Below are 25,350 nucleotides of genomic sequence, written 5' to 3' on the forward strand. Positions count from 1 at the left end.
CCCTCTGCTGTCTGACGCTTATAATCTTGGACTGTTGAATTTCTTCACGTTAGTTACTAAGAGATTTGAAAATAGACTAATCTCCAAAAAGTCCTCATCCATTTTCTCTTGCTACAAACACAAACCCCACAAAGTGGCACACAAGTGGAAGGAAAACGATAGATGGTTTCCAAAGCTATTTTTTTTGTCTACAAATAAAAAAGTTATGTATATAGCGTTGAAAGTGTGACTCCTTACCTCAGTCCCTGTTTTTGCAGTTGGGAGGTCAGCGGGTTGCAGCCATGCTGTCGCTGGATGAGCCCCTGGACCTGAAACTACCTCGGAGGGCAAACGGGAAGGACAGGGGAACCCGCTCTCCTCTTCTCTCACCGCTGCATCCCAAGCATGTTCGCCAGCTGCATATGACGGATGATGGGACAGCAATTATAGAGCCCGCTTCACCTGCATCTCCACACTCAGGTAGGTGGTAACCAGGCGATGCCAGAAGCAGACACACTGATGTTGGGTAATTTATAATCCACTTCTGCACAAAATTGATGGAAATAACTAGCCGTGGAAAAAAAGCCTACCGTAAATCGATAACTTGGGCCGGACAACTTTGTAATAGTTTTTGTGATTATTTTGTAATGTCCAACAACAACAGGGAGAAAGAAAAGCTCAGTGTGAGGAAAGGTGGTCTTAACCTCATGCGGTGTCCTTCACGTTAAGTCTATTGCAGTTTATGAGATCCTAAGCAAGAGGTGGGCAACTCTGAATCTCGAAGGCTGGTGTCTCTTCTGTTTTAATGGTTTTCCTGTTTCAACACAACTGACATAGAAATACTTCCACAGATAATGTCAAAAGCTATTGCAGAACATGATCTCTTTGCATAATCTTGAGATAAAACCTTTGTCCCCCTGAAACATGCCATATTTGAAATAGGACTGAACAGGACAAACTTTATAGAGATCACTGGTCATCACTGAACTCTGAATCCTGTCTGAAACCATTCAGATCAATTTTCCAGCAAAGTGAAAATTTTATACACAGCGGGTCCTAATCTGTAGCTGGTGGTCAGGTTTACCAAAACGGTCGTCCTGTGAGTCCAGTGTCCCTGTAACAGTTATCTCAAGAGTGACATCACTCCAACATGAGTGTACTTTCTCAGGTGTGCAGGTGGTCCCTTATGACCGGACTGACACCCCAACACCACCCGCGGTGGACCTGAGCATGTCTCCCTCCTCCCGACACACCCCCAGCTCTCCAGAAATGAGCAACAGCAGTTACGTTCCTTCAGGCGTGAGTATGACATCCAGGACAACTCAACGATTCCACATTTTGTCACATTACTGCAAATACAAATCACAAGCTTTCAACATCTAGTCACATCTTTCAACCCGTCATCTGAAAATGGAAAGCGTATGGCACAGTGGAATGTTCTGTGTTGCTAATTCAAGTTCAACTCAAAATTCAAAAATACTTTATTATTTATTTTATAGATCCTCTCTGTCCAATCTGACTGAGCTTGGACTATTTTGCAAAGATGTAATCACATCTAAAAATACTTGCAGTCTTAATTATAGATAATTTTGTTTTTACAAAGTATCGACTTAAGTACGTAAATTTTTTTATGAAATACCCTGAAATGTTGTAATATAACAAATTGTGAGAAAGTTTAAGCAGTGTTAATATCAGGGCACTGTATGCTGTCCGCACTCAAAGTTTTACGCTCTCCTTCCATAGCCTGACTCAGGATGTTTGGGTCATCAAATCAGGGGCAACATCAAGTTGTGTCACACTGTCACAGGGGAATTCAATTATGCAAGGTTAGGGAGGCCTCTGTCCATGAGAGGGGAAGCAAAGCTCTTATCAAACACGACTTGTGTTCCCAACAATTGCCTTTGTCTGTGCAACATGCACTCAGTGGCCCCGTTGGCATGTTGTGTGCGTGTGCGTAATCTGATTTAAGACAAACTACGGCCATGCAGACCTCATGCCGCCTAATTCAATTTCATTGCAATTGAATTGAATTGCTAAGGCAGTTAAGTTAAGCCACCCCTCTGTTTTACCTAACCCCCTCAGCCTACCGCTACATCCTTTTTTTCTTAGATAAACCTCTTTCTTGCAGTTTCTCACGTTTACCATAAGGAAAACACTCGCTTTCTTCTTGCAAAGAAAAGCACAATTCCCTCTGCATTGGAAATGAGCTTGTGTGTGTGTGTGTTTCCAAGATTTTAGATTTTTAACTTGTTTCATTGAGATATCTGCTTTTTGCTTGAGCAAGGCTTTACTGCAGGTTACTCTCAGCGTGGGTAAGCCTGTGCATTAGCTCTCTGAGGCTCAGAGACTCTCTCCGCTCTTCTGCAGAGGTTTGGGATATAGTGGGCTTTGCAGCAGGAGACTACTTGAAGAAAAAGGAATGAGTTATAAGTTTAGTGGCTTTTTTATCTTTTTAGTTTTACTGGCGATCAAGCCCGCATTACCTGTTTTTCGACAAAGTATCCCCATGTTCCTCCTAATGTGAAAATATCTTAAATTAAGTTCATATAGGATTGTCTCAAAATGGAAAATTTAGAAAAATCCAATAATTTTTAATTTGGCAATATAACAGTTTTTAGTCCTTGCCTTTAACATTTCACAAAGTAGCATAGGCAGGGATTTTTAACCAATCCTCTGCATACTTTCTCTGAGCCGCTCTGTGTTGATTTGGTCATTTGGCCAGTTGCACAAGGCTTACTGAGCCTTTTAGAGAATAAACAGCCCACAGTATCATAGATCCTCCACCTTACTTAAGTGTGGGAATGACATTTTTCTCTTTCATACACCAAACACGCTTGGAGTTTTTGTTGCAAAAAAGTTCAATCTTACCAGAAAATTCAGAAAAATTCTGGTTCAATCTTACCAGAAATTTAAAAGCTTATCAGAATTTCTCTTTTTTTCTTTTTTTTTTTTTTACCGTTCATCAGAATTCTTTCATCTCGCAGGCGTTTCAATTCTTTGTGCCAATTGGTCCTGGAGCAGGACTTCACCTGCCATCCTCTATGTTCATTGGCCAAACGAGTGACAAGCGGGCTTCTCCTGACCTTTCAGCGGATGAACAACTTGCATGTCACTGGAAAAAGGTAGACAAGAGTTGGGTGTTTGATATAGAGAAACCTTTATCACCTCTTACGGTCTTCATGAAATGTTTTCCTTCCTTTAGTGCCACCTGCTCTTTGACTCTCTACAAGATCTTGTGGACCATGTCAACGACTTCCATGTGAAACCTGAGAAGGATTCTGGGTACTGCTGCCACTGGGAGGGCTGTGCTCGCAAAGGAAGAGGGTTTAATGCCAGGTGATGAAATCATTCGTTGAGGTCTATAAGAGCATGGCAGATATTCTGTATTAAAACCAACGTTTTACGTTTCTTTTTTGCTTGCAGGTACAAAATGCTCATTCACATTCGCACTCACACCAATGAGAAACCACACCGTTGTCCCACCTGCAACAAGAGCTTCTCACGCCTGGAGAACCTCAAGATACACAACCGCTCACATACAGGTCAGTGTTTGGCTCCCAACTAGCAATAAAGCTAAAGTACAAAAAAAAAAAACAGTGTTAGATATGCAGCTAAAGATATAATTATTTTTCAAACTTTCTTTTGGAGTTGTGCTTTGGTTTGTACCTCACATTTCCATGTCCAAAGTCGAAAACTACATTAACAAATTATCTGCAGATATTAGAAGATATTATGTACCAAGAAAGGACATAAAAAGTAAAACTATTCATGTTATACTTGAGAAACTTCCTGACGGTCAGTCTTGAAGCGCTGCTGTCTTGCATGTCTTAGATGTTTGAATTTCTTAAATGCAGTGATGTTTGCTGTTTATAATTAGGTTGTAAAGAAAGCATTTCTTAAATGTATTTTTTTAGGATCTATATAAGTTCTCATGTGAAAAATCTCTCCCCTCTGCAGGTGAAAAGCCCTACATTTGTCCTTACGAGGGTTGCAACAAGCGCTACTCCAACTCCAGTGACCGCTTCAAGCATACACGCACACATTACGTAGACAAGCCCTACTACTGTAAGATGGTAGGGTGCTTGAAACGCTACACAGATCCCAGCTCGCTGCGGAAGCATATCAAAGCGCACGGCCACTTTGTGGCTCAGGAGCAGGGCCCCCCAAGCGGGGTAGGCTCTCTGCTGAAGGGAAGTCAGAGCGGAGGACCTTCTGGCACTGGCAGTAAGGATTCAGAATTGCCCTATGTCAGCGGAGCTCACATCATCATCCCCGGAGCAGCTGCCGCTCTGCTGGGAGGCCACACCTTGCAAGGCATAGGCGGTTCTCTTCCCTTGTCCCCGCTTAGCCCAAGGCCCCTGGACCTCACCACGCTGGGGAGCCCCAATTCGTCTCCAGCCAGCCTAGGAGGCACATCTATCTTGTCCTTTAATGGCTCCCCTGTGGGCCTGGCTAAGGCCCCTTTACTTTCCTCTGCCTTCCCTTCCTCGGCCCTTGGCCTGCCAATGGTTCCAGTGCTGGGCCCCACTTCAGAGCGTCGGCCCCACAGCCACCAGGCAAAGAGAGGCAGAGGAGATGAATCAGAGGATGAGATGGCTGGGAGGGTCCTAAACCTCTCCACAGGTGGGTCTCATGAACCCCTATCCTGGGTGGTCATTCCCCCAGGCGCTGTGGTGCTCAAACCAGCTGTGGTTAACTGATACAAACCCACACACACACATTCCAGAAGAGCTCAGGGGCTTGATGCCATAGCAACGATGTGGGATGTCAAAGGTGACATCGATTGGCTTGAACAATCAATTCCAGGCAATGCATTAAAAGGTAGGAGTTTGGAAAAAGACACACATCACCTCACACAATTTAAGAATACAACGCAAGCCTCTTGTATTGTTGAAGAAATAAACTTGAGGCCCAAGATCTGTGTTCAGGAATATGTACGGTCCTGGATTTGTATCACAAAGCCTTAAAACAAGGTTCCGCTTTGCTTTCTTATTTTATACTTTACTCATTCTGGCTGGTTCTGTGGAAAGGGGCCGTAAACGTGACAGTCTTAGTGCTCTGTGTTTTTAAAAAATGTCCTTCTTCATCATTGAGTATTTATGTACTTTGACAGAGTGCCTCCAGCTTAGTGCTGAGGTACGGTGCCTCGCAAAAATATTCACACCCTTTGAGGTTTTACACATTTTGGAACAATACAACTACTACCAGGCATTAAGCAGTTCAGATTTACATAAAAGTAACCGTGTTGCAAATGAAAAACTAAAAGTGTGATGTATTTCCGTTTAGTCCCGTTTACTTTGAATTTCCAGTGCAACTAAGTTCAGCAGCATAAGCACAATGGAGGCCTTTAACTCTACTAACTCTGCATTAGTAGAGTTTTATGAAGACCAACTGACACAAGAGAGATAAAATAACTTGAGACAGTTATAGTGGTTTCTTTCCAGGAGGACAACAACCGTAAACAGCTAAAACTAAACCATTCTTGTGTCAGAATGGTCCAGTCAAAGTGTAATGACACCTTGGAACCGGTGACAAGACCTAAAAACGTATGTTCAAGCTAGATACAATGTATTACTATGCAACAAATTGTGTTGGTTTGCATGGGAAAAAAAATTATAATAGTTTTGTTGTTTGAAAAGACAAAATGTTAGGAATCTTAAGGGGTTTGAATTCATTTTGCAAGGCACTGCAGACACCACAAAATAAGCACTCATACACACACGTAATAGAAAGATGTTTCAAATGTTGTGAACATTTGAAACATCTTTCAAGATCAATTTTAACATAAATTTGACAAACTTGCCGAACCAAAGCAAGTGAACTTATTACATCTTATACTTCATTTAGCAGAGCGCTTAACAGTGTCAACTTATAGTATTGAAACTTCTGAGGTGCTGCTAAATTTTTCTGCTCCTCCTGCTTCATGAACTGGGCGAGAGCACTTTTGACAATCCGTCCCCGGTCTTGTGGAGGATGATGAACACAGACAGACCTGACCGGGAGCCGAACGAACAGACAAATGGTGTTAAGCCACCTTGCAAAGACCAACCATTACTTCCTCTCTTTTTTTCACAAGTGAAACTTAAGGCACTGGTGTGTCTGACTCCCCCTACTGGCGGGACGTGTCACAACCTCCCGACTCACAAAAACCAGCACTGTTCAGCTCCTGGATTGTCCAGCTGCTTTACTGTAATTCAATCAACGGGACCTGGTTGTGTATAAAAGGCCCTCAGTGGTGATAAACACTACAGTCTTGTATTCTTTAAGCTAAAATGACCCCAAACCAGCTGTGAAAAACAGGTGGTGGGCCTATCTACATGAGATTTGACCCCAATAAGCATCAGCTGTGAGAAAAACAACAACAAAAAAACAAAACAAAGAGGGAATGTTCACGTTGTTCCACAGCGGGAAATGGGATACACTCAGTGTTGCCTACAGCTGGACTGACTAGGACGCCGCACTATCCCAAACTGCCTCATTTCAGTCTGTCCGAAGTGGCAAACAACATGTAAAAAAAAACTTCTGGGAAACACTTCATGGTTCGATTAAGCAGTAAACATGCACTTACTAAAAACTACATGTTTTCTAAAATGTTATATTTAAAGAAAATAGCTCTTATTTCAGTCCCCTTACAAAATTCAGCTTTTTGTTGGGCGTTTCATCAGACTTGTGTTGCTCATGCAGCTATAGTGTTGAAAGAGGAGAGGGAGCAGGAGAGGATCCTTAAAACTAAACAGACTGACATCTCTCCTCGCTCTTTGTCACTCCTCCATCTCTTTTGTCTATGTTTGATGACGTTGGCTGTTTTTGAGTGTAATTTTTCATTTTCAAAACTTAGGAGCAAACGTTTTCAATTTGAGAGCAAGACATTTTATGCTATTGTGCTCCCCTGGATAACTCTGCTCTCACAAAAAACTTGTTTGCTTAATAAATATTCTACTCTTGCATCAACTCTAATTTCTGCAATCAGATTTGATGCCTCTCGCACAAATATCTTACACTCTATTTACACCTAAAGGCCACTGATGTCAAAGTCTCACCTGTTATTCTGTTGGCTGTAACTGCTACCAACAAACCAAGGCAGAAAAGAAAATCTAAAAAGTTTCTAAAGCATGAGGTGTAGGATTCAAACAGGAGCAGAAGATAGTTGTGCAAAAGGGACTAAGCAGATTATGCAGAACCTCTTTTGCAGCAGAACATATTTGTAACCAGATATGATTATTTTCAAGTGTGGGAGCAGCGTTTCAAATCATTATCTGAAATCAAGATATTCTCCTCTTAAATTGAAAATAGTATGCTCATATTCTTTTGGCAGAAAAATCCCCTTATAACTGTTTTATTTACCTGTTTCTATTTTATATTTTTGCCAATACTATGATTTTTATTTTTTTTTTTTGCAGATGTTCAGACGAGACATTTTCTTTGTGATGTTGAAGTTGCCTCTTGTGTTCTGCCATCGCTGCTCTACAATCAGTTTTCTGCTGCCGACGATGAGTTTGTGAAGGGGTTGAAGTTGGGGAAAAAATTTTTGGATGGCTTTCCAGAGCTTTAGTTTCCAACCTGAGGCCGGCACTTCAAACGGATGGTTAGATCGATCAGAAACATCAAAAAGTTTACCTAAATTTTAAACTTGTGGAAGTTTAGTTTTGTCATTGCGAGTGCCACAAAGACACTTTTTACGAACAGAGGGTCAACTTTTTTGAGTGATTGGCAGCTTGAGAGGAAAGAGAAAGGGTTATTAGGATGAGAGAATGGACAGGGGAGCTATTAGGGTGGAGGCTGCGTGCCAGCAGAGGAAAAAGAAAAAAAAACAAAAAGCAACTTGCAGCCATCCGGTGCTGTCGCTCTCCATCTGGCCACCCACCCACCAAACTGCCCTCTCAGCTCTGAAGTCACCGGCTGTGCTGGGCCCACTGTGGCAGCCTCTCGCAGAAATACCAGCCTGCAGAAAACTAGGCCACTGAACTCTTCCTGCCCCCTCTCTCTTCTGTGTTACCCATCTTCTTTAGATTAAACCCGTGGCTCAATTCCACCACCTCCTGGCTGCAAAACATTTACCAAGGAACACTAAAGTACACCAAGAAGAATTAGTCTCACATTAGAGCAGAAATATGTTAATAATATACTGTAACCCACTGAGGTTGATTTTTATCAGAATTCCTGCAGGTCTATTAAGTCTATGGCAAGCCATTATACCATATAACCAAACTATGCCATATCAAATTGCTGTTGTACATTATATTATTCTATGTATTCATCTTAATTTATTAAATTACTTTTATTTTGGTAATGACAATTAAACTGACATTTCAGCAATCAAAATACATTAGAACTGATTATTTAGAAAAGATCAAGATATCTGTTCCTTAAAAGTAAACATTTTACCATTTAATGTCTAAGCTTGGTATGTTATGCACACAAACCATTCAACAACTAATGCTTAAAACGTGCGCACTCGTTTTGATTAAATTAAATTCTCAGTACGCACGTTGAACATGTCTATTACATGATAAATGGCTTGCCATACAGGTTGCGCTACAACGCTCCTTCCTAATAACGCCACCTCTACACACAGTTTAGTTCAAGCGTCAGGTCAGGTATTGGAAATGAGTAAGTCTGCCGTGTGAATGGACACACCTCGCACGCAGTGTAGTCAGAACGAGGCGTTAAGTAAGCCAGACACGGTTTCCATGGCAACAGCAGCGCCAACAGATGCTGAAAGAGGCCAGGGACAGAGACTCAGCGCCGGCAGCAGAAATCTCAGCACGACACGGGTCCAAACGGGATCCACACATTTTCGATATTAAATAAGCTGCATGATCCATTAACCCTTTGAGCTCAGCCTGTAATAATATGCACTTTCCCCCCACCCCTCAACTGTATACGTTTGGGGATGCTGTCACATTATTTTCCAATGTCTAAGCTGTCTTTGTGTTGTTTGTGGGAAATAGTCGCTACAGGGTCTCAAGTAGGACTCTGCTTTTTTATGATTAAACATTTTCAAAAGTGGTACGGACTCCTGGAGTTGTTACAAAATCCCAGATGCCAGGACACATAAATGACCCACATCACAGGCTCGCTTTGCTGGAAGTGCCACAGTGTTGCACAAAGGGTTAATGATATGACTAAGGCCACAGGAGGCCTGTTCAACTTACGTTTTTTTGCACATTTGTGAGATATTATGTCAGTATTTTAATTTTTCCAAGTGCCTTTTTTATTACAGGTAAATATAGACGTTATACACTATATGAGAAAAAGTTATATGAAAATATATTTTTCCTGGCACCATGTTCTCTGGTTGAACATGCAGAATTTTAAGCGTTGTAAAAGTCTCCAATTGGTACAACATAGCGGTGTTCTCCTGTTTTAGAGGAATTTTATCACGATATTGATAATAATGTCAATGAATACAAAATGTTTAATAAAGTTGCATTTGATAAGTGTGCTTGTGGTTTTTTTTTTTTACATTTCTGCATATACTGTTCTTTCACACTCTGACAATCATATTATCCTCATTTACATTCACCAAAAAGCATTGTCAACTGAGGCTCCAACACTGCAGTCATAAACATTATTCTTACAGACAGCTATTGTCTATTAAAAAAAAAGACAATAATTGCATATTGTATAATGGGAATTCACTGCCACATACAAAAGACTAAAGAAAAGACTTTATTGGGTTATAATTTACATGGGAGATGGGGGAAGAAACTAGCGGTCCAATTTTATCCTTTATGTTTCTGGATTTTGCTGCGACTGCTGGTTTTGTTCTTGTTTCTGAATATTTAGCTCCTCATCCAGACGCTCTTTAGCTCGCACCACCTGCAATGCAAGAAAACGGCACATGCATGACCTGCAGTGGAGGATAAAGCAGCTGAAACACTAACACAGCGACTGTAAATAACAGAACAAGTCAACCACCTGGTGTGAGGTGTGAGTCATATTTTCTTAGTGCAGAAATCTGGCATTTTGCTGAGGAAAAATAATTAGGAACATGGTGTACACATCTGCTTTTATACAAAACCTGCTCCTTTTTAAGATTTCATGCAGTAAAGAAGGGAAAAAAGGAGATACAAAGAAGAATCAAAGGAAGGAAAAAAAAAAGAAGAAAAAAGGAAAAGTGGTAGAAGGAAGTAAAGATGCTTTTTTTTAAACAATAAAACCCGACATGTCAATTTTAAACAAAGGTCTACAGGCCAAAATAAATTTGAGTTTGGAATGTGTGTGCAGGTTGTGATGTAGCAAATCAAAAGGGGAAAGGGATGGAAAATAACCAGGACTTTTATAAAAGCAATTTCCATAACATTTAAGACTTCTGGACATTGAACAAACTGTGGAAATGATGTCATGAAGCAAATCAAACTAATGATTGATTTGTTGCTGTGGATCTTACGAGATTTAAACTGAAATATGTTTTTCTTGCTGTTATTCAAAAGTACAACATGGCATGGTTAATATTAATATCGTGGTTTTAGGTGAAAAAAAAAACAGACTACTCACTTTTGATTGCAGGTAAAATGAACCTCCCACTGACTTTTCATTGGCTTTAAAAAGGTGCTCATAGTTCTGCAGGAGATAAACAGTTCAGAATCAGTGTAAACGTACTTTTTTAAACGTATAAACAGCAACATAAAAAAATCCCCCACAATATTTGTTATACATAATCAAACTCATAATTAACCGACTTGATTATAAATAAAGTTAAAGATTTACGACATTGTATAATTTAAAAAGCTTTGAGTATTAGAATTCACAAGGAAAAACACATGACATCTTAAGTCAACCCTGATATTTAAAACACATGTTTCTTCACTAAACTAAATTCCAAACCAGACTCAGTGTTTGCGGGTCCAAGTCCTTCAGTGAGAGTGGCTGAAGTGTGGAACATTTATAAAAACCTACCCCACTGTGATTTAAACATGTCAGTAAGGAATACACAACGGTTCCTGGTTGTACCTTCTGAATCTCTTCAGGACTGAGCGTGGAGATGTTGAGGATTTGTTGAGCCTCCTGTAGACTCATCCCAGTGATGCTGGACACTGCGGCAGACTGCTGCCCGGATCGGCCCCTGGCCCGGGCCGCTGCCTGACTCGCTGGGAGAGGGAGATACAACAGAGATCCATCCTGAAGTGACGCTATGCCAACATGGCTTAAGTCGGAGAATCAGACTAGCAGATAGATTGTTGTTTTGCAGAAACACTAAAGCTGCTTCTAGCACTTGAATAAAACTCCATAGTTTTCCAGACTGTGAAGAGACCCACATCTCATTCAATTTTGCTACTGCCATGAATAAACAATAGTGTGAAAACATCATCCAGGGGCAACTTTTGTACATTATCATCAGATTGCTTCTGGACTGTTATGCAACCTTTTAATGGCATGGCCATGGCTAAGCACTCTCTTTTCAAGGAAAAAGTGATAACCTAGTGGGCCTCATTTGGTCCATGACACAAAAAGTCTCCAGACCCCAAACTCAAGGAGAACTTGTCATATTTCTATCTATCTCTCTCTATCTAATATATATATATATATGTTAAAGATCAGGATAATTTTTCAGTCTTAAACTTGCACCTCTTTAAAGATTCCTTTAAAGGCTAAACATTCTTTTAAAGAGGTGTGATAACATTTTAATCGAATCCATAACATCAGACATAAGGCTCAGGATAACAGAAGCATAAATACCTGCATACTCTTGTTGTAAAGCCCGGGCAAAAGCTCGTCCCACCACCTGAACACCCATCACCACGATCTGAGCGAGGTATTTAGCCTTAAAGTGTTCAGATTAAAACAGTTATTAACAGTGTCAGCAGGCTGTTGTGACAAAAACAAAGAGACAGAACTCAACACACAAACCTTCTTATTACTGAAGCTCTTTCGAAATGCATTAGGTTCGTTATGTAGAGCAACTTAAAGACACAGTAGCACTAAAACACACCTTATTTCATCACGACATGTTTTAGAGTTAACGCAGAACATAATCGCACGAGACCTAGCAAAAACAACATGTTCTTACCATTTTTATATTGCCGTACAGCTTACACAGCCGATTTGCCGACTCCTGTTGTCACACATGCACATTGAAGGTTACAGAAGCGTCATAGTTCGAGGAAGATCGACAACTAAACATTCAAGACGAATCATCTTGGTGGTGCAGGTTTTAAACATCTCCCTCTGCTGGTGGGGAGGGATGAATGCAGCGTTACACCATATTCGGTGACCATCAAAACTCTTGTGACTCCAGAGGGCGCTGTTGAGTAGCAGCACTGAAATTCAGTCACATATCACGACTATAGTATATAATTTGAAGCCAAAAAATTAACAAATTGATCAAACTGAATTATGTGAATATGAGCCACTGACTTGAGAAATGATCAAGAGAGCCGTTACAGAACATGTGAGCATACTAACCCTCACAGCAAAGTATTTTAAGGCTAACTTTATAGTTTTCACTGTTTAGGATACATTTAGGGAAGCAGAGTCCAATCGGACATTCTATGTTTCTGTCAGCATGTCTGCATGCCTGTGTCTATTTATCACGACAGACCATCACAAACTCCAAATAAATAAATATTATTTTATGCCTTTCATAAAGACAAAGAAGGATGTGCCGTGCATTTGTATTTAACCCATTTAACTTTTTAGATGTTTTTCTTGAACATGGTCAAAGAAGCTGTTTGAACCTAATGGGAAGATGGATGAAGCAAATTTGGAAGAATCCTAAAAAAAAAAAAAAAAAAAAAAAAAAAAAAAAAAAAAAACATACAAGAGGCTGCAAACGACTTGAGACATTGGTGGTGTTTCACCTTGACTCAGTGAACTGAATACAAATGCATGTCACACTTTTATTACAGTTTTGACTCAAAAATTTTTTCAAAAATAAAATACAGTGAAGTTTGTGGATTTAACGCAAGATTGATGAGATGATAACTATGAAAATATTTTTGTCTGATGTGCATTTGTCTTGTTTGCCATGAATGCAGTAGCAAAGCTCACAACATTGAGTTAACTGCAGAAGATAAGAGGGTTCATATGGTGTTTATTGCAAGACAGTTTTTGAAAAAAATCCACAAACCATTACTATAAAAACAAAACCACAATGATCTACTTACTATATGAAAACAAATCCCAAAACCAGTTAATCCAATCAAAACGTACAACAGACCTTTAAAAACCACATGCACATACATCCAGTGACATCCACCATACATGTGTTCAACATGACAAGCAGGAAAATGCATGGCTGATTTGGCCGGATCACATCTGTCATTCTGAGGATGTAAACAACGTCGTTGGATCAATAAATGGTTCTCAACGACTCCAACGCAGCCCTGAGTGATGATTATACAATGATGGCTTCACTCTGAGTTACTAACACTGTGCTGTTTGCCTAATTAACACCATTTAAAGGGTATTATTCCTCAAACTGTTAGAATATTAACAAGGATTAAGGTTAAAAACATTAGAATACCCTGCAAACAAAATGGAATGATTAAGTAAAAGCATAGAAATCCCAATTTTTCCCTCCACATACAAACATTTCTTAGTGGTTAAAGAGTTAATCAAACCCAACTACACAAATACACAAATACATAATATCTATCAACTGCATTTCAATTTATACTTAAAAAGAAAAGGAATCTATAGTTCCTAACATCAGAGACTCCCCTGACCCTGTTGTGTCCTTAAGTTTAAGGTGGTATCTGCTGCTGAAGCTCAAACTTGTTACAGTAACTGTGATTTGCATGATCATACTGGAAGACAATCAGTCTTAAGAACTTGTGCTGTTATAGTGGACAATTAGAAAGCAAAGCAGTGGTCGCATGTCAAACCAAACATTCAACATTTGATTTCGATCCACAAAATAAAAATGGGCCATTAGAAGATAGGAGAAACTAGCCTTAATTCTATAGTTTATTTTAACAAGCTGTTAGAGAGTTAACTGGTTATACGTCAGAAGTAGGATTGGCTGCAGATTTATTCACATTTTCTGATTTGTTGCTTTACAGTCGTGTGATTTTATACGATTATCTCATGAATTCATCAAATAGATGAATCTTTAAAAATATACCAATGAAGACATTTGTTGGCACTCCTGGTAAAGATGTGTAGAAAGCATAGTGTCATCTCACAATGAAAAAAGGGAGACAAGGGGGAATCAGAACTTTAAATTTTAGTACAATTAATCAGTAAAGGAAGATTTTTCCAAGAGGAGACCTTTTCTTAAATAGATGTCCCATCATTTGTTAAAACAATTATTTTGTAAAATCAAATGTTTTTCCCAGGAAATAAATATATTCAAATGAAAAGTTGTATTTTTATTTTTTTCAAATTATGCCACTAAAACTCGAGATTAATTTATATTCAGGTTTTACATTTTTACCCAGGGTGCCAACACTTATGTTGTTGTCTATACAGAGAAAACGAACATTTTAAGCTCAAACTGAATGTGGAATTTCCTACAGAGGAGTGCTAAAACTTATGGAAGTTTAATTTACACCATGAGAGTTTTTATGTAATGCAATTTGTCTCTTGTTCGGTAGGCTGTGGTGTTTGTTTTCCCCAGAAGATTGTTTGGGTGACGCGTTCAAACACGAATGGCAAAATAACTCTTGAGCTGTACTTTCTTCTCTGCTGTAGGCACCGTGAAGTGAAGCAAAGCCCAGACAACGACGACATCCTCTTTAGTCGTCCTGAATAAAACGGAGACAAGAATGAGATCACCAAAACCCCCCCAAAAAAGAAAAGAAAGACTGCCATAATTTCTTGATTGGAATGAAAAGAAACTTTAAACTTCTATTCGCTCAGTTTATATTTATTTGATTTTCTGAATATATTAAACTGTGACTTCCAGTTAAGAACACAACTAATGCAAATATACAAGCACAAACGTCAGAGATAATATTACTAGAAAAAACAATAGGCAAATACAGTTACTGGAAAAATCTTTTTTTTTACATCACTTGAACTTACGGTAACTATTTTGCTGCACTTCAGCCAAAAGTGCAATATTATCTTGAGATTTTATGTGATAAACCAACAGAAAGTAGTGACATTTTTGTGACATGGAACATGTTTTTTAATGTTCCATGAAAAGCACAGACATAAAAAACAACAAAAATCCAGCTGGTTCCAAGGTACAGCAGACCGGTCAGGCAGTAACCTGTGGAGATGCTTAAATCAAAGTTAAAGCAGTTCTTTTAAGTATTAATACAGAGGCCTGAATACAAATGCATGTCACACTTTTCAGATTTTTTTTTTTTTTTGCAAAAATTGCTTACATCTTTCCTTTCACTTCATCACTGTGCACTACTTTGTGTTGATCCATCGGATAAAATATACTTTTGCATTTTGGTTTCAAGAAGTTGTCACATGAACTCACCCACTCCTCGTCATCCACACCCTCAAAGGACTCCTGTGGCAGGGGGTCATCCATGTTTCCCAGCTTAGCCACCATGGCACTCAGGAGCTGGATCACACGCACGCACACACTGAGTGTTTCAATCTCAGGAAGATTTTTTTCAGGTACTACCAAAGGTCCATACATCTGATCTACAGCAAACTAATGCAAAGTTTCACCTCCTCTTTTTTCTGTTCATCCGTTTTTTCCTCCAAGTAAACAGACGAGGGCAGGTATTTCCTCACCGGAGCCTCTTTGGGGGCCTCACTCACTGAGAAAAAAACACAAACACAGCTCCGCATGAGGCAACCAAACGTACCAGGACATGTCCAGAGTCAACAAGCGGGTCTAAAGATGGCATCTTGATGAACATTTAACAGGCGTGTTGTGTCTGTAGCTTCACCTGGCGTCATGTCTTTGGGCTTCAGGCTGAGCTTTTTATGCTGGCCATTGGAGCCAGAGAGCCAGGCGGAGGCGGTGAGCGCAGGCTCCCACCACACTGCTGTGTCTGGGTACACGTCATCCTGGAAGAACTCTTTCTGGAGAGCCAAAAATGAAAAACGTTCTGTTCGTTAGAAGTAAACATGAGTAAAAAAAACAGTAGACTGTGTTCCGTGTAGTGTTGGCAAGGGGGTTCAGTTGCCTCACTTTAACCCGGGGGGCTCTGAAGGCCACCGGCTCTATGGTGGTCTTGGTGAGCATCAGTCCCACAGCTATCTCCACATCTCGCACGTTGCACTCCGTTTTAGGCAAAAAGGCAAGTCCCTGCACACAGAGCACAAAATCCATTACTTTAACTTCAACTTCAATGGAAGTGTCGATGATAATTGCGATAAAATAAGTAGCCTTAGTACCTTATGAGGCTCAGGGGAGTTAAAACTGCTGCATTCAATAAAGTATGGATCTTCTGGAACCAACTCATAAATGTAGACTCTGGTGTCACCCTGAAGAAAAGCAGAAAACATAATTCACTTTAGCCATGACACAGTCTGAAGCGACTAGCACCAGTTCATCTCTCATCTTACTCACTTTCCCAGTAAGAATTACAACGCTGGTGTCAGGGTCGTAAAATGGGATAAGAGTGGAGGGAGATACATTTAAACCAGCGTTGGCTATTGGCCCGGATGACAGGGAGTCAGCGGAGAACAGGTAAAGAACTCTTTCACTACGACTAAAATAACAATAGAAAAGAGGACAAGAAGAAGGATTACTTTGGTCAATGCTGCTCAGACTGGAGAAACGTAAATTAAAATAACTTAACAGCCATGATGAACAGACAATTAAAAAGGGTTTAGTTTTCAGTACCTGTCAAATCCTGATACTAACAGGTACTTCCCATCACACACCCAGACCACACGAGCTCCTCTGTGGCCCTCTGGACCCGGCCCCTCCTGGGAAAACCAAAACAACAACAAATCTATGCGAGTACTGAAGCAACATTAAACCTTTAATACAATGACTATTGTCTAAGAATTGAGAGGAAAATATGTATTACAAAAAAAGGACTGAATCCAAATATAAAAGTATCCAGACCTTTTGAAGTTTTTAATGTCGTCGTAGTACAACTGAAAATATTTATAAGCCAGATTATTATTATTTTGTAAGCTGCTGTTCTATAGTTTATTGCCATACTTGCACAGGTGATGTAGATTTGCGAGGGTCATAGATGCGAACTTTCCCATCCTTGCAGACTGTGGCCAGCAGTTTTCCATCTGGACTCCAAGCCATTCCAAACACCTGAACAGGAACATCAGGAAGAGCCAAACCAGGAGGAAACCCTCCATAAGTTTCCCTTCGCTTTATGGAAACATCTCAAATTGTGTTTTTTGAAAATATTTTCTTTGCTACAGTAACAACCCACCTGGTCCTGGTGGCCGGTGAGAATCTTGACCTGCTCTCCGCTCTCCAGGTTCCACAGTCTGACTGTGAGATCGTAGGATGAGGACACCAGGACTCCACTGGCCAGAGGGTGAAACTTGATGGAGTAGATCTTCTCTGTGTGGCCTACAGGGAGTCAGGGTAGCCATCAATACAACTGAGAGTTCAAGAGTCACACAAGGAATGTGCAAGTTTATTTCTTTTGCAAGTTTTCCGGATGCCTTCAAAATCAATACTGAAAAAGCTGCAAAATGCGACTTCCTGTCCTGCCATTTATTGAGATTTTTCCAAACTCCCGCCCAAGCCAGAATCATTAATACATAGATTTAGGTTGAATTTGTTTCTCTATGCAATACGACCTACCTTGCAGGATGAGCTTAGGCTCAGTCAGCGTCTCTTTCAGCCCGCCCTCTGGTACTTGCCACAGCCTGATTTTAGCATCATCTCCAGCTAGATAGACACATTCAAATATAAACTCAGAGACATGCTCAGATAAGTTTAGGAGGAAGAAGTTTTTAACTGCACCTTTGTGAGAAAAAAAAAAAAAAAAAAAAAAAAAAAAGAAGGTGGAGGTTGTTAGTAAGGATGTATTCACTCACCCACTGCCAGTCTGTGTGTGTCAAAGGGATCCCAGGAAATGTCAACCACGTTTACAGAGTTTTGGATGGTGGGCAGAGCTGTGTCTGGCTGCCTCCCGGGTCCAGAGCGCTGAGGAGAGGAAAAGAGTCAAACAGCTGGAGTACAGGAAGATACCAGCTGTGGTTTTACATCTAAAAAGCACCAACTGGAGGTCTCTGATTCAATTTGTACACAGTGTCAGAAAGCACATTAGTTTTTATTAAGGCTAGTTACTGCACTGGGATTAATAGGGAATGTGTGTATACTTTTGGTAAGTTTCCTTAAGTATAACAAATAACACATACCTCGAACACAGCAATCTGGCCTCCTGCGATGGCGAGCGGGACGGCCACACGTTGGCGGTTTACACAGAAGCCGTCACACTCGCCTGGTGTCGTCAGGTTGAGGTTCCGGATGTTGGTGATGTGTTTGTCCCGGTGCATCACTACACCCTGGATGTGTCGGAATTTGGATGTTGGTCCTGATTAACAAAAAAGAAAGCCTTAGTTTAAAAAAAACAAAAAAAACATTTAAAACAGATAATTATTCTAAAAATATGGATGTGTGCATGTGTTAGTTTCTACCCAGCATGTTTTGGATTGCCTTTACGCTCTGGCTGGGACTGGGGAGGAAGCCTGAGGAGAGACCAGAGGTGGAGGAGGGAGAGCGGGACGGGGCAGCAGTGCTGCTGGGCGTGCTAAGAGGACTACTGGAGGTGGAGCAGCCGTGAGGCTGATCCTGGGAAAGCAGAATGGTGTTTCAAATTCTGCTAATCAAACATAAAACTTGTCCTGCTTTAGAAAAACAAAGACATTTTTACCTCTTTGCTTCCTCCACAGGGCAGCTCCTTCTTAACAGGTGCCTGTTTTGCTGCTGGTTTGGGTCTCTTGTCTGGGTGAAGGCTAACTTTATCCACCTTAGAACAAACAGGGATGCTTGTTTGACCAATCTGTGAGGCCTTCAAACATTTCTAAGCTGTTGTGAGCGAGGTTCTGTTACCTGTTTGTTCCCTCCCTTCCACCACTCCTCAGCAGACATGGCTGGAGTCGTGCCCACCGTATCTGGGTAAAGGTCATCATGAAACTCCTGGCCTGAACTCTGCAAAACAAAGAATGAGGTACAAAAGCGCGAGCAATAAAACATCTGCGGAAAGGAAATCAAGATGTACGTGGAGGTTATAAATCTGTTGTTTGCTGGCGATACCTTGCGAGGGACTTGGTAGCTGATCGGAACGATGCAGCTGTCTGTCAGCTGAAGAACACGCACCACTTCACAGGAAATGACATCCAGTGCCAATTTTGGCACCGTGGCAATGCCTCGAGTTGAAGCGTCAGTCAGACAGTGACTCACTGTGAGAAAGTAAAAAAAACAAAAAAAAAACAGAGGGAACAATATAGGACAGAATTTAAAAAATAAAACATAAATAGGCATGCACAAAAACAACCACATTTTACCTTGAGTCAGGAAAGGCTCAGCAGTGGAGACTTCAAAACAATCAACTGCAGTGTCTCCCTAAACGGAGAAAGAGAAGCATTAATAAATCAGAGTATCTTCAACATAATCTTTACAAGAAGAACAAATTTGCAGATATACAGCTTACAATGCCAGCGAGCATGAGGAGACCAGTGTCATCATCAAACAGAGGGACCAGGATCCTGCAGATGGAGACAAAGATGAACAAAAAGAGAAAACATTGAGAATTTTTTTCTTTGGTTTTTGCATCACTTAGGCATTTTCAAGTTGAAAGGTGTTGCCACTAGATGGTGCAGTTGACTCAGTAAAAGGTGTCTTCAACCCCTTCTACAAACTCAGCCACACAAAATATATAGATTTTCCACCTGTAACAATACTGTGCTGTGTAAATGCTGTGTATTTCTGTTTAAAGTAAAGATTAAGCGGCTCAATATAAATCAGTCACAAAATCTTTCCCAAGACAATCATCCAGTCCTGGACAGAAAATTAGAGAACTAACCAAAGTAAAATTTAGAAGGACCTTCAAAAAACTGGAGAATCTGTTGACTGAAGTTGCTGCTTGGGATAAAAAAAAGCAACATGCTCCTCTATAAAAGAGAAGGTTGTTTCGACACTACAGCACAGAATTGGCCAGGTCTCTTGGCATCCCTGTTAAAAATGTAAAAAAAAAATCTTAAAAAATAAAATAATGGGAGATTTTAGTGCAATCTCCCACTTAAAATTGTATAAATTAAACCTTTAATGAAAGTACATTTTTTCAGTTAGGAACAAAATCTATTATGAAATAATTATTTTCATCAAAATCCCTTGAGAATCAAAATCCATGTAAAATAAGTCGTACATATGTGGTTTTTCAATTCATATATTTTTAAAATCTTGGTAAATATCTTTCTGTTTCTGTTGGATATCAACAGAATACCACAACAGAACACCGTGATAATCTTTGGAAATTTTTCTGTTATGCTTCATCTTGGTTTCCTGCTTCTTTGTTCCCTGTGTGCTTTATTAGCCATTTTTTCCACTTCCTGAGTCCAACTTGTTTTCCTTCACACCTGTAACCTGTTTGTTGAGTAATCAACTCTCCAGCTTAAATTTCCCAGTTTGATAAATCCTACTGTTGATAATACATTTCAACGTTAGATGTCACCCGCCAGAAAAAATCATAAAGAAGAAGAAGAAGAATCCCACTGTTACATCCAGCATGTCTCCTGATCCTTGTGGTTTCCCTGGACTTTGATTTTTTTATTCTTTTCTCCTTATTGTATTAAGTAAACATTTTTATTTTTTAACACACTACACTGGGATCATTCTCTTCACCATTCTGTATAGAAGTATTCCCAGCACTTACTATATGTTACTTATAACTGTGCCACAAGTGATTTTGTAAAAAAAAAAAAAAATCCTAATATTTCTTCCCAATTAAATATGATGATCCCACATTAATAGAGAAATTTATTTAAAAGTTTGTTTTACACAACTTTACCAGGCTTTCCAATATGTATGAATTGGATTGGATCTTTATGGATTTCAATGCACTAAAATAGAAATTGTGTTAACCGTATATTAGAGTTACTATCAAGAAATGTCTTTACTGTAAATTTATTTCATAATATTGACGTTATCAATGTTGACAGTAAATCACCCATTTTGGATTATTTGTTAAGTAAAACGAAGGCTCAACAGAGCAAACTGGTGTGAAGCACAAAATAATCAAAGTCAAACTACAGAGAGATTTCTTGTGAACCACTTGAAAACATTTCCTGTCGGTGTACTACAAACTTTACTCATGCAGGTCTAAACAAGTCCACAGTCACCTGCTACCGCTCGTGATACAAACTAAGAGGATTGAGGGTTGCAGAACTTAATAAGGAAAGTTCGGCTGGGTACATAAACCAAACAGGAAATACTTATACAAACAACTGAGGTAATCTAGGCAAATCTCTCTCATTCTTCACTGCTATTCTATTCTAAGAGCCGCAGCCAGGCTACGTTATGATTTTCGTCGCAGGTCACAGTCGGGATAAGGACAGAGTCCAGGCTGACTGAAGTGGAGAGACTCACTTCCAGAGATGGGTTTATGATGACGACCTTGTGCAACGTTTCTATTCCAGGGCCACTTGATGCTGACAGGCTGATGATGTAATGCTCCAACTATGACAGTGTAATAACAGGGTTAGTTAGAGTATGTAAGGCGACAACAAATGGTGACACGCAAGGGATTTTTTTTTTTTGCTTTCTGTGAGTAGCAAAATACAAGAGCATGTGACAGCATGTCATGGATGTTTGTATGAAAATCATGAAACAACCAATTAGAAAATAAATAAAAGTATCAGATTAGAGTCTATGAACAGCTAACAGTTTGATGCATTCACGATTTTCATTTTATCCTTAGTCTTTAATAAATCAGTCCAGTTTAATGTCAGAAACTCTAGAAGAGAAAGATGGATCCATCAACGATCGTCAAAAATCAATGACTACAACAGTCCGCAGTTTGTGAGCATAAAATCTTATCTGTTTGACCAGTAGATCACAGCACAGGAGCACTGCAGGGGTCTGTACTCTCACCATTACTTTTCACTTTGTACACCTCAGGTTTCCAGTAAAACTCAGACTCCTGTTATCTAGAGAAATGCTAAGAAAACTCTCTGGGTGTATTAGAGATGGACAAATGGCTGGGAGAAAGCTGGTTTGGTTTGTGGCATGATGTGGATACAACAGTCTTATCCTAAATGTCAACAAAACGAAGAACACAATTGTAGATTAAGGAAGAAAAGGAATTGGTCAAACACTATTTCTGTCATCTGAAAAGGAGTGGAGGTGGTTAAAGAGTATAAATAGTCTACAAGAAGCTTAGGAATCTTCAGCAAGATGTTGTAGATCTTCTATGGGTTTGTTGTGGGGAGTGTGATCTATTCAACCACCATCTCTTGGGTCAACAGCATTAAAGCCAGTCAGTCTTTCTATCTAGATTAATTTATAGCTTCTAAATATTTTTGAACTGTTCATGTTCGTTTTCAAAGATCCAAGGGGTTTTGGAGTTGTGTGTGCTTGGATTGTTCAGCCGGATCACTATGACCTTACTGTTCAATAACATCTACACCAGGAAATATCTAAAAAAAAAATATATTAAAAAAAGTCATTAGGCATCTATCCACTTGTTTCGCTTTAATTTATATGTGTTCAGTCTCATATGTTGTCAGATTTATTAGCAGCAGTATTTCATATTGCTAACACATTGGATTGGCTATGTACTGTCTCACTTGCTTTTTGGGAGGGTTGCATGTGAGTTTTTTTCTTCCTCTTGAGTTTTTTTAGTCTTGTGATTGGTTTACGAACAATTAAAAGCAGGACATAAATAATACCTGTGCCTCTTTATTACCTCTCTCCTCTCTGTTGCAAGACGGTGAAGTCAGCAAGGGGTGACCACACTTCGTTAGGTCGAGTCTCTGTTCCCACGTCTGAGTCTGTCCAAAGGGAGTCCACCTCCATTCCCACACTGCTCTCCTTCGCTCTGTCCTCCCCACAACAAAACTACCTTGCTTTGTCCCTCGAGCTTCCCCTGCACCGTTAGTCCCAATTAGCTTTCCGAATTGAACTTCACTCTCTCTGAGGTCTTATCTCCGCTTTTCTCACAGTAAAATGTACAAGTCAAACAGCCACATAATAGTAGCAGAGCTTTATCTCTGATTGTGGTCACTGTTTGCTGTCATTTTCATGGTCCACCTCCTCAACGGCCCGTTTTCCCACACAGCGAAACGCAGACACACGCAGGTGCATATTTACGCACACATAATGGGGAGCACACATGCATGTAAGTGCTAACGATGCGGATTTAATGACTTCATGATGCGGTATCGCAGAGTTAATTAACTAAGAGTCTGCTATGCAAATCTCCTTCACACAGACTCATTGTGAATGGAAAAAAAGAAGCTATTATTTTCATTCAGTAAAGTCAGATGCATTTTCCAGTTTTTGGTGTGCAATTAAAATACGTTTACCATCATAATCATGATTGCATAACGTGCCAAATACAACATTCCAACGTCTTTCAGGCCTATCTGCACCTAATAATGTCTCAACACGGTCCAAACTCCTCTAACTATCTACAAAGAGCCATCAGAGTATCAAAAAACCCACCTACCTCCCTTCTGAGCTGCCATCACCTAACACCGCTCATCTTGCACAGATGGCAAATGAAAATCATAAAATGACCTTCTCGCTCTGACAGCAGCCTTCAGCACCAGCAGATATAATGGGTATAATACTCCTGCTATCTGTGTTTAGGTGTGTATGAGTCAGCCAGGGTAAATTCAGATCATTAGAACGTGTTGTCATTTAATAACGTGTGATTATGGTAAACACTGTAAATCGGATTAAGAGGCCAGACAAGTAGAGACATGCAGAGTAGACAAAAAACAAACTGATGTGCTCATTTACTGGGTATTTGCACCTGAAAGAGACACTTAATGGTGATTCAGTTCAACTGAACACTTGGACAATATGAACACATGTACTGAAGCTGATAACTGCTCAGCAAGCAGGAAAACATGTATAACCTTACTTTTATAACCATTTTATTAAGAAAATAGGCAAAATACTTTGGAAAAGATCAAATTGTATTAGGTAATGACAACTCTGTTTAATATTTCTCTAAACATATGCATTTGGATTTAAATTGTTTCCTGTTTGTGCCCACAAACCTGGCCGATGAGGCAGACTCTAATACTGAGAAAATCTAGAGAAGAAAGTTTTACTTCTGATTTTGATGAGCCTAGCAAGTTATAGCATACCCCCTTCAACTTGTTCACATTTCTCCTTCAAAGTTTTTTTATTGGGATTATTTAAAAAATTGGAAAAAGGAATTGAAAAAAAAAAATAATAATCCAGGGCTTTTACAGAATCACATCTAATTGCAGTTACAGCTGCAAGTCTTTTGGAGCATGAAGCAGCTTTGCATAATACTTAGGTTTTGCCCTGGATTTTTTCAAAAGTAGGAGGCAAAATATCAGAATTAAAGATTGAGCATATTTAAACAAGCTTTCACATAGATCCTCCAGGATTTTCTGTATTTAGCTCTGTTACTCTGAGCAGCTAAACATGGTGGTGGCAGCATCATACTGGAGAGAGGTGGAGTGTTCATGGTGACGTGCAGTGTTTGTGAAGTTACCCCTCCTGGCCCCAAACGTTTGTGCTACGTTTATGCAGCAAAATTTTTTCATTTGTGTCGATATCATTTTAAAGACATTAAGAAATGTTTCCAGAGGTCATGAAAGGTCGACCAGCCATCCCACCTTCAAACCAGCACAAATGCAGCGCAAATGTTTGAGACCAATTTTGTTAGATTTGAAGAAGGTGTGGGAGGGCAACTTCACTCGAGTGTTAGTTGTCCATCACCTAGTAAGTTAGAAATTGTCTCAAATATTTAATTTGGGCTTCACCTGATGAGAAAATCTTTTTCCATGTGTTTCTTTGTCTTTATGATGCTGTTTGTTCAGCAGAGGTCGGAGAGGATGTATCATTTTCTTTCTACTTCACTTATGAAAAGATTTTTATTCGGCTATAACTCACTATGGTAACAAAAACATCAAGCTCTACAGTTCTGATGTGTCAAGATGTGGAAACATTTAAATTAAATCAAAAGTTTTACAAGGTACTAGAAAAAAAACATTCAAAAATATGAAAATTGTATTAAAAACTTAAGAAAACATGTTTTATACCTGATTTTTTTACAGTAAAATACTTCATGCTCTTTTGCAAAAACACACAAAAACCAATATGCTGCACACCTGAATGAGTCCATACAGGCAACCAGCCTTCCCCCTGATACCATCAGACTCATCCAGTGGTGTAATGTGCTCTGGCGTAGGTGGAGCTAATTGAAGCAGCCTGGAGAGGTATAAGGTTATGGGGTTTGAGCTATGACCAGATGAGTATCAGTCAAAGAGACCTTTCTCTGTCGTATCAGATCATGACCTTCAGCAAGGTCTGCCTTAATAATAAAACAT

General features: G+C 39.8%; 2 protein-coding genes across 4 annotated transcripts in view; one reads left to right on the top strand and one right to left on the bottom strand.

Annotated features, from left to right (window-relative positions):
• glis2b (GLIS family zinc finger 2b) overlaps positions 1-9,424 on the top strand; it is a 29,372-nt gene extending 19,948 nt beyond the window's left edge. Inside the window, exons 2-7 of one of the 2 annotated variants that reach the window (XM_044099969.1) lie at positions 258-459; positions 1,148-1,278; positions 2,946-3,101; positions 3,182-3,315; positions 3,403-3,521; positions 3,937-9,424. In XM_044099969.1, coding sequence (XP_043955904.1) covers positions 282-459; positions 1,148-1,278; positions 2,946-3,101; positions 3,182-3,315; positions 3,403-3,521; positions 3,937-4,679 — 1,461 coding nt within the window. In that variant the 5' untranslated portion in view covers positions 258-281 and the 3' untranslated portion in view covers positions 4,680-9,424. The remainder of the gene's footprint in view (positions 1-257; positions 460-1,147; positions 1,279-2,945; positions 3,102-3,181; positions 3,316-3,402; positions 3,522-3,936) is intronic. The other variant, XM_044099970.1, reaches the window with a different exon arrangement.
• LOC122821768 (mitochondrial import inner membrane translocase subunit TIM16-like) overlaps positions 9,378-25,350 on the bottom strand; it is a 111,399-nt gene continuing 95,426 nt past the window's right edge. Inside the window, exons 11-32 of one of the 2 annotated variants that reach the window (XM_044099967.1) lie at positions 19,473-19,527; positions 19,327-19,384; positions 19,076-19,221; positions 18,872-18,970; positions 18,693-18,788; positions 18,457-18,610; positions 18,178-18,353; positions 17,854-17,962; positions 17,618-17,704; positions 17,238-17,380; positions 17,009-17,113; positions 16,682-16,767; positions 16,406-16,547; positions 16,231-16,320; positions 16,025-16,141; positions 15,780-15,915; positions 15,556-15,647; positions 15,359-15,445; positions 11,662-11,746; positions 10,936-11,072; positions 10,480-10,545; positions 9,639-9,801 (exon numbers count right to left, since the gene is read on the bottom strand). In XM_044099967.1, the coding sequence (XP_043955902.1) occupies positions 9,712-9,801; positions 10,480-10,545; positions 10,936-11,072; positions 11,662-11,746; positions 15,359-15,445; positions 15,556-15,647; positions 15,780-15,915; positions 16,025-16,141; positions 16,231-16,320; positions 16,406-16,547; positions 16,682-16,767; positions 17,009-17,113; positions 17,238-17,380; positions 17,618-17,704; positions 17,854-17,962; positions 18,178-18,353; positions 18,457-18,610; positions 18,693-18,788; positions 18,872-18,970; positions 19,076-19,221; positions 19,327-19,384; positions 19,473-19,527 (2,356 nt within the window). In that variant the 3' untranslated portion in view covers positions 9,639-9,711. Of the gene's footprint in view, positions 9,802-10,479; positions 10,546-10,935; positions 11,073-11,661; positions 11,747-11,992; positions 12,136-15,358; positions 15,446-15,555; positions 15,648-15,779; positions 15,916-16,024; positions 16,142-16,230; positions 16,321-16,405; positions 16,548-16,681; positions 16,768-17,008; positions 17,114-17,237; positions 17,381-17,617; positions 17,705-17,853; positions 17,963-18,177; positions 18,354-18,456; positions 18,611-18,692; positions 18,789-18,871; positions 18,971-19,075; positions 19,222-19,326; positions 19,385-19,472; positions 19,528-25,350 lie in introns of those variants that run through there. The other variant, XM_044099966.1, reaches the window with a different exon arrangement.

Source organism: Gambusia affinis, linkage group LG19, assembly GCF_019740435.1.
Source record: "Gambusia affinis linkage group LG19, SWU_Gaff_1.0, whole genome shotgun sequence".
NCBI lineage: Eukaryota > Metazoa > Chordata > Actinopteri > Cyprinodontiformes > Poeciliidae > Gambusia > Gambusia affinis.